Below are 9,743 nucleotides of genomic sequence, written 5' to 3'. Positions count from 1 at the left end.
GTCCCTTTCAACCCAAACCATTCTATGATTTGTTTGTATTGCCAGAGAAATCTTGGTGGAAACAACTAACTAAAACTCTATCATTTTCTCAAGGGAAGTGAGGGCTTGCAGCTTGATGTTAGCTGAGAAAGAACTGGGACTACTAGTGAAAAAACCTCACACTAGAAATAACTTTATTGTATTGAATTTTTTGAATACAATTAAATACATTGCACACAATACACTCCAACTCAGAAGAAAATAGAGGTTTTCACAGGAATATTACCCTACATTGAATACTTTTTTCCTACAATCATTCATTTTCTCTTTTTTTTTTTCAGCATAAAGAAAACATATAATTTTATGTAGCATGTACTATAAAGCTGGGATTTATAAAGAAGCTAAAATAAGTTATGTTTTCAAAATCCTACTTATATTCCCAGTTCCTTTGTAAATCCTACTTTGACTGTTCTGACTAATACAACCAGGAGTTACTTAGCTGCTTTCTGTATTTTCTGAATTATACAGATGTGTACTGGTCATATCAAAAACGTTCTCTCTCTACAAAGCCTGCACTGTTGTTCACTGCTAACGCATTTAAAGGAAAATAATTTTTAACTTTGCACTGATTTGCAGCAATTTTTGTCTTCAGGAATCAAACGCCACACTCCTTTCTAAAATAGGAATGTAATTAATTCCTCTTGTTCAACAATTAATTAGTTCACAGTTTCTACTTACGTATTGAACATGCATATTGATAGTTCTTTATGTGAAGAAGAAAGACATGAGGAAACAGCACACATATTTTAGTCAGACTTTGCAAAAACAGGTCTTAGCAATATCATACAGTGGGTTTGAGAGAACTGTACTCTTCTACTAGTTTCTTCTTCTCATTTATTTTTTCCAGTATGGCATCCATTAAATATGAGGCAAAAGGAAACTGAAAAAGAAACATAGTAAGAAAAATGATCACTGAACTTTATTTTCTTCATGTGAAAAACATTTATTAAGTACCTAGAAAACATTAGATTTCACTTAGTTCTGACAATTACCACACATGCACATATCTGATCTTTAAAGTTCACCTTCCTGGTTAGTGTCTGAAAATGTCCTTTCTACAATAAAAGTGATAAAAGAATAGAGTAAAATGAAAAAAGATAAACGCCTTATTGAACAATTCATGCTTTACTGACCATGTTAATGATGTAAACTGCAGTACCAGCATCTCTGTCATTTATCTGCAATCAGCTGATCAATAAAAGGTTACAGTTATCTCTAGGGCATGCAGAAATGGTAGTGTATGTTCACTACTCTCAAGAGGATGAGATAGAACTGCCAGTAGAGCTCTCAATGCTGTGGCAACTGCCTTAGACTCACATGTAAAAACTTGTAAATAGGAAAACTCAAAGTAAAACAAAACACCAAACCCCAAAAGGTCCAGTTGCATTGATTAGGATATGACACAAATGTTTGCTCTTATAAAACACAACACCAAGAAACTGTATTTATATATTTACAGAGAAAAGCGAAAACTTCTTTTCTCTCTCCTCTGATATAAAAGATGTATTTGCACAATCAATGTCTTGAAAGAAAGTGATTTTCTCTATTTTTCAGTGTTATTGCTTTAATGCTTAAAGAAGTTTTGTTTCATCAGTGCATCAGTGTATTGTATGCTGGGAAGTACTCTTGGAGGCGGTACAAAACACTAGTCATTGCATCTCCACCCAGAGAGTGGTCAGTGCTGTGCCAAGGCAGAGCAGAACAGTTTTAATTCAGCCTTGGGAAGTCTCTGTCAGCTTCATAGAGGTCTGTAAGCTTTCTCAAGCTCCTGGCGAGACCAGCAGTGACCGAGGTCATACCAAAAGTAATAGCTAATGCTCATATCAGAAGGAGAGATATTTTTACCTTAATAAGGCCACCAGAAATAAATTAGGTAAAAAATAGCAGTTGGTTGAACAGGGCAATCACCAGCTTCCTCTGCTTTTCACAACTATAGTTCAAGGCAATAATTTTGCATCTAGAACCACACTCGAGTATCAGTCCTCTGATTTTATTTTTTTCAATTCTCTATTCTATCTTAAAGAGAAAACTGTATGGTACTTATACCAGAGAGATACTGCCTGTTTCCTAGATATATGAAAATACAAACCAACCAAGCAAAAAAACTCTGATGTAAAAGTACATAAAATACAAATGTTGGTGTAATGTCTGAACTGATATACAGATATGAATCTATATACTGATATTTATAATTTCTAACAAGTGAGGGGAAAAAATCTAAAATGGTAGCAAGGAAAAATCTTTTTAATAGCAAGCATCTATCATGAATTGACTATAATGGCAATGGCAATCCTACATGTTGCTCAAAAGTCACTTTGCAGTTACTGAAAAAGAACGGTAATATGCATTATTTGCCTTTTCTAAAGGAAAGGGGGTTTTGAAGGCCTGGTATTGCTGTCCAGACATGTCTCTATCTGTCATAAATAACTTCTGTCTATGGTAAGAATATTCTTGTAGTCTTCTACACCTGACAGCTTTCTCTGGTATGCTATTGTGATGACTTTTTGGGGAATAGAGGGATCCAATTCACTGAGCATAAATCTATTCGGAGTAATATAAGACATAATCTTATCTGAAATTCTGTGACACTTACTTGCTACTGTGCTTTAAAAACACTGACTCCAGCATCCTGTTCACTCTAATTGCTCTCCCTCCTTGTCTAAACACGTTTTTTTTACGATAACACTATACCATTACCTCCAAGTCTCTAATTCTTCTTCCTTAGCTTGACTCCATTCATTTCTGATATGTTTCACCTCCTTAATGTTGTGCCTGAGATGAATGGTTTCTTATCGATGTCTCTGGCTCATATCATTCTAGCTACATTTTACTTGCTGTTCATTACTCTCTGTGGCTTCCATGTCATAGCAAAGTGATCTTTCAAGAGCTCTTTCCATTTAAATCATTAATTTAAATCAAGAGCATGTGAATGTTGAGTGCTATGTCATTCTTTTAACATTTGTTGGTTTCAGAGAAAGTGCTGTATGTTTTTATCTGGTTTTATTCTATACAGACACCCAGAACTGGATGATCTCTAAAGTCTTCATCTTTAATAGAAGCCTGTCAGATTTACTTTTAATGATGGCTCTGTAACTATCCTGGGAAGGTTCCCTCTACATTTCTCTCCAGAACTTCACAACCGTTGAAGATGTCTCTACTCCAAAGAATTCATCCCAGCTTCCAAACCTGCCATATGCTTGGGGAAGGCTTTGGGAGTTCAGCGAGTGCTAAGTGCACATCTAAGGAGTGAAAGCTTGTTTATATCACTGATAATTATATATTTTAATACAGAACGATATTTCCTTCAAATGTTTTCCAGTTATCTGTGCCACAACCAATTTATCTGAACATTAAGCATTAACAATGATAGCGATCCTAAATCAGTACAGTATGGTAGGCTTTAAGAGAAGTAGTATTTAATTGATTTGTATAAATTCAGAAAATTTGAGAGTGCAAACTACATGTGGATTTAAAGATTTTTAAAAATTTATTTATCTTTACCGGAATTACAGATTTCTTCTTTGATACCAGAAAGCCATATGAATTAAATGGTATATTTCCTACACAACTTATCAGACATATATCTTGGTGTGTGGATAACTGTAAGGTAATACAATCCTAAAGAGTCAGGAATTCTGATAGTTATTTCTTTTTCTCTCACCTATTTATTCTGACCCGAGTATGTTTCTTTTGGAGATCCCTTCTGTAAAAAATAAACTAGTAATATTTATTGATCTTACACAACACCAGTCTCACTCAGCACAAGTGCATAAATATACCCTGATTTGCCAGTCAAAAGACTCATGAATGCAAAGCAATGTTGTTATTCTAACGAGACATAGTGTCTCCATTCACAGAGTACAGTGTTAATTGGCCTCTGCTTCACAAAGTCTGAAGCGCCTTAAAATAAAAATAGAAGTATTTAATTTCTGGAATATATGAATTAGTGGTTACATCTACTTTAAACCTCCCAAATGGGTCATCAGTATACAACAAAACTATCTAAACACACTGCAGAGTTGGCTCAAATTGAATTAAGTGAACCACAAAGAATAACCTGAAATAAAACTAAAGACACTCTGATTATAATGACCACAACCTCCTAATTTCACTGTAAACTAAAAGTCAAAATTTACAAAAAAATTTAGAAAAATGCTTCACTATTGTTCTTCGTCCATTCTGCTTTATGACAGCTGTATATAGGTGACTGTATAAATGTATATGTACTTGTCTGTATTCTTATCCTGAGTAACCAAGCCAATCCCCCCTTATTTTCAGTCCAAGATAAGTGATGTAATGTAGGGTTTTTTGTGTGCATGAGATAAAACACAGATTTATACCACAATGGATTGTAATGCGAGCTCTTATTCTCATAATGACAAGAAAATCATGGTTACTTTCTGATGGTGTGATACCAATGACAACGGTGCCCAGGATATGGTTCAGACTGCACTGGTGCTGCTTTTAAGGTGCAGATACTTGAAACACCTTTGTGCATGGGTGAATACACATATGCACATATGTGCAGGTGACAGGCAACGAGCAGAGATCTGTTCAAAGAGGAGAAGACAGACACAGGCTAGAGAAAGACTAATTAAAGCAAAGCAGGTGACTTTCAACCCAATAAATTTGAAAGGAAGCACCATAGCTGTTAGTGCACATTCCCAGGTGACAGCAGAAGAAATCTGTATTTACAAGCCAGTGCAAATCATAAAAAGAGGTTGGGGAAAATCCCTACCAATGAAGAGTGTTCGAAACACTGTTCTAGAAATTGATTATACACATACCTACAGAGAGCCCACAGAGCACCCACAGAGCAGAGTGGAGGGAGTCTTTCTGGAAGTTTTCACTACTGGAATGTGATCTGTAAATTTATAATCTCATTCATAATTCATAGATACATAATTTCGTTCCAGGAGAATGAAAAGCTGCCCACTGTAGGAGAAGATCAGGTTTGGGACCACCTAAGGAACCTCAAGGTGCACAAGTCCATAGGACCTGATGGGATGCATCCATGGGTCCTGATGGAACTGGCAGATGAAGTTGCAAAGCCACTATCCATCATATTTGAGAAGTCCTGGAAGTTGGGTGAAGTTCCCACAGACTGGAAAAAGGGGAACATCACCCCCATTTTTAAAAGGGTAACAAGGAAGACCCCGGGAACTACAGGCTGGTCAGTCTCACCTCAGTGCCAGGCAAGGTCATGGAGCAGAAACTCCTAGAAACTATGCTAAGGCGCATGGAGAATGAGACGATGATTGATGACAACCAGCATGGCTTCACCAAGGGCAAATCATGCCTGACAAATCTGGTGGCCTTTTATGACGGGGTTAGAGCATTGGTGGATAAGGCTAAAGCAGCTGATGTCATGTACCTGGACTTGTGCAAGGCGTTTGACACCGTCCCACATGACATCCAATTTGTCTCTAAATTGGAAACATGTGGGTTTGATGGATGGACCACTCGGTGGATAAGGAATTGGCTGGATGGTCGCACTCAAAGAGTTGTGGTCAACAGCTCAATGTCCAAGTGGAAACTGGTGATGAGTGGTGTCCCTCGAGGGTCCGTACTGGGGCCAGTACTCTTCAACATCGTTGTTAGTGACATGGACAGTGGGATTGAGTGCACCCTCAGCAAGTTTGTCAATGACACCACGCTGAGTGGTGTGGTTGACACGCTGGAGGAACGGGATGGCATCCAGAGGGACCTTGACAGGCTTGAGAGGTGGCACCTTGCCAACCTCATGAAGCTCAAAAAGGCCAAATGCAAGGTCCTGCAGCTGGGTAGGGACAATCCCAAACATAAATACAGGCTGGGTGATGAATGGATTGAGACCAGCTCTGAAGAGAAGGAATTGGGAGTGGTGGTAGACGAGAAGCTGAACATGAGCCGGAAATGTGCTCTTGCAGCCCAGAGGGCCAACCATATCCTTAGATATCTTTAAGGTCCCTTCCAACCCTAACCATTCTATGATTCTATGATCATGAGGTCATGAGAGGAAAGAGTTTAATAGGCAGCTTTGTTTATGTGAGATGTGATATCCTGAGGAGTACACGAGGAGGGGGGAAGGCAAGTGCTGCTGTGTATTTGATAAGGGACATGCTAAATCAATGCTGCCATTTAGGTCAATGCTTGGAAGAGTTAGGCAGATGATTTGTATTTTATTAAAAAATAGTTCTTGGACACTCCATGCAGTAATCTGGATTGGGCTAATATGCTGTGCTCACATACAAAATTATTAACAGATTATTCTGAGGTGCTGTTCCTTACAATTAGTCAATGAAAGAAAGCCCTGGGTAGTATAGAAAATCTTGCCTAAGTTATGTGAAAAGAAGTCATCCTCTTGGTTTAGCTATACAAGTTTCCTACGATGGGAAAAAGCTCAAGAAAGAAGAAAGTTGCTGGTGTGGGTTTGTTGTTTTGTTTTTGGGTTTTTTTTTTGGGGGGGTGGTAAATTTTTAAAAATTATTATAAAAAGAGAGTGCTACTATACTGTGACAGGTTCAAATAATGAGACATACACACCCAGATATAAGGGAGAAAGTAGGTAGAAGCCTCATCACTTGCCACGCAAGCTGTAAACCCTAAGCTGAAAAAACACTTATTTGCCATTCAACACATAGGTTTAGACAATAAGTGATTTCTATCAGCTCTGCAGAATTCAGAACATGACTGTACTTTTTGATTATATGATTCTTATTTACATTACATTCTGATGCAGAGATGTCTCTACCAAATCGTAAGCTTCTTAGCAGTGCTGTAGTTTCTCCACATGTGTTTCTATAGTAGCTGATAAGGACACAAACTCTTGACTGGGGTCTGTGAGCCTCAGGAATGCAAATATATTTATCACTGAAATAACAACCTTCTTGTAAAGTTGACAGAAATTAGACTTTTTCACGTTATAAGAGTACTGAAAATAAACGTACAGATGAAGTGTAAAACGGAGGTGTGCCATCCTTTACCATTACACTTTAGGGGAATCTATAAAATGACAGTAAAAAGCAACCAGTGCTTCCCTCGGTCCCCCCCAAAATTCTAATGCAGCAGTAAAATGGCGTATGTCAGTAATAAAAATAAAATGTCTATGACATTTTAAATGTTATCGTACTGTCACAGTGGAATAAAATCAGCTTGAAGAATGATCTAAAGGGAAATGATGCAGTTCATTATGTATAACAGCAACAGCAGCAGTTTCCCAGTGTTCATAAAGGTTTCTCCATTAAATTTACCTCCAGTCAATAATTAGGAATCCACAAATAAACCTAGGCAATTAAATCAATACTGCTGGGCAATTATGTTCAAAGTCCTGGCTCAATGGCACAAAAAGACACTATATCAAACTGCAATATTAAGTGATCTGATGCAATTTTCAACCGAACGTTTTCTCAGAATAACAGGAAAGAGTAAGCCTGCTTCTTTGCTCAAGATGCAAATGGGTACACAGTTTGCGAACCTGTAACACTGACCAGTCTGTTACAGGGAAAGTCCTGACAGAAAGCTTTCATTTCAAAACGAGCTTTAGTTTTCTGATCAGAAATATTACCAATACCTACTAAAGGAAACCACAACCAAACTCTCTTGTACAAGATATGAGTTACGCATTTTAAAGGGCATAGAGCTCTTCCACACGCTGCTCTCAAATAGAAATCAAGAAATCTTAGCAATTTTCATCCATGTAACTTAGCATGGACAGAAATGAAAAGCAGAGCTGGCTGCTCCCAAAAAGCATGAACCCTCTAGAAATTCTAAAGATGGTTGGCTTGCCCAGAATTACTTTTACCCTCAGAGTTCCTCCTCAGGAACCCCACAAGATGGAGCAAAAATCACTGAAAACCACTATTAACCGGTACACAGACTTATACAGCTAAAGCAATGAAGTCCTTTATCCTTAACTAATGTTTGCAATCCCAACATACTTGGTAACACAGGCAGCAACCCCCTCATGCACTGTGCCCTGGTTTTTGCTGCCTGTCTATATTAGACAAAGAGGAGATAAAATTCTGATTAGGATTTTTTAACAATTTACCAAAGAATGATAACAAAAAACAGAATAAGAATTCTTCATTGTGTTCCTTGAATGTGATTCCTATTTTGGAGTTCATAATATGGACTGAATCTTGATATTTATGGATTAAAAAAAAAAATTATTAATATGAAGGCAATCTAGTGAATAGAAATATTTGTGCTTTTACTGCTGAGTTCCATATAACACTACATGGTTAAATTAAAATGACAGTATTTCTGACAAAGCCAGTAAAAGCAAACTGTTATTTCCATCTCCTCCACTGCAGCAATTAAGCAGTCTTAATGCTAATAAGTTTGGATAATGAAAGAGTGAAAAACTGTAATTTCTTAAAAATCTGGTCTTAGGACACAATGTAGACACAAAAGCTACTGAGGATAAAACATATAAATCTGAAGGTGAGTGTTCCCTTGAAATGCCTTTCAAAATATTTTCAATCATTCACATTCTTAACTGAAATGAACTACATTCCTAATGGACCCGCACTAGTGAATATGCATTAGGAACACTGGATTTATAAATCAAATTTTATTTCTTTTCAGACATCAGCTACCCATCACCTGAATAAAGGAGACAACTAAAATATAATGGAAAAGTTTCAAGAGTCAGTGGATGTAGTCAGTGATGTCCAAACAAAAGCTGACTATGGCTAGAAAAGCAGGGCTCTCACCTGCCAATAAACTGCCCTTGATCACTTACAAGAGGAGAACATCCCAGCAGACTCTGTGTGTATTAAAAAAAAAGACTTGAAAGAGAAGAAAAAGTATCACACAGGTCACAGCAGCAGTCTCAATGGACCCCTCAGGGATTTCTGCTAGTCTCAGCCTTGTCATCCTCTATGCAGCTTTCCTCTCTGCCCAGAAAATGTCGATAGGAAAATGTTTGAGGGGCCTCTGGTGGAAATTTTTTCATTCTTTCTGCATTGACAGGATGCCAAATCAATATTTACTTCCCACTAACAAGCTGCTCGAGGTCTCAGTAGAAAATATTGTAGAGAATGCAAGAAGACACGATAATAAACAGCTGTCTGGCTATGAGGAAAACATGAATTGACTGGAAACAGGTCCACAGTAAAAGGTCACTGAAACCCATGAACTCCTCAGGTGTCCATATCAACTACTAACTTTAAAGGCACGTAATAAAAAAATCTCTTTTTCCTAAGAGGTATGAGAGAATGGATCCTTTTCACTCTAGCAAGCATTACACATTATTTCAATAATTCAATTAACACATTTGCCAAGATTTCTGCTGGTTTTCTCCAGCATTGTTTCACTGGTTTCAGTTGTTAAGATAGCTATCACAAATCCTCGGTTAACATTTCCTTAGTTTTATCCAGTGACTCTTATTTTAGGAGAAATAAAAAGGAAATGCTACAATACAAGGATTTTACATTGCCTTATCAAAGTATAGTTTGGGACCATCGATGGCAAAATAATTACAAATGCAACAGAATAATTACAACCTAAAAAGTCTTAGCTACTTCGACTAGAAAGTTACACTTTATTAAGGGAAGATATAAATTTAGCACCTGTGCTTCAAGAAGTTTCTGTATATACTGCAGCCATTCTTTATCTTTTTCAATTTCCATTTTTGTCTTTGCTGTTTCCTAAAAATAAAAAAAATTTAACATAAACACAATATTGTGTCACCACCTGAGAAGAAAATAATGAAAAACAAA

The 9,743-nt window shown here is 37.2% G+C and overlaps 1 protein-coding gene across 1 annotated transcript in view; it reads right to left on the bottom strand.

The window, feature by feature from the left end:
- Positions 1-826: 826 nt before the first annotated feature.
- The window catches only part of CNTLN (centlein), a gene marked incomplete at both ends in the record, with an annotated part of 72,892 nt that continues 63,975 nt past the window's right edge, over positions 827-9,743 (bottom strand). The window contains 2 exons of the mRNA XM_010167840.1: positions 827-919; positions 9,594-9,671. Of these exons, the coding sequence (XP_010166142.1) occupies positions 827-919; positions 9,594-9,671 (171 nt within the window). The remainder of the gene's footprint in view (positions 920-9,593; positions 9,672-9,743) is intronic.

This window comes from Antrostomus carolinensis, unplaced genomic scaffold, assembly GCF_000700745.2.
Source record: "Antrostomus carolinensis isolate BGI_N321 unplaced genomic scaffold, ASM70074v2 scaffold38295, whole genome shotgun sequence".
Lineage (NCBI taxonomy): Eukaryota > Metazoa > Chordata > Aves > Caprimulgiformes > Caprimulgidae > Antrostomus > Antrostomus carolinensis.
The sequence above is the reverse complement of the archived record's forward strand: the minus strand, read 5'-3'. Positions and strand labels throughout refer to the sequence as shown.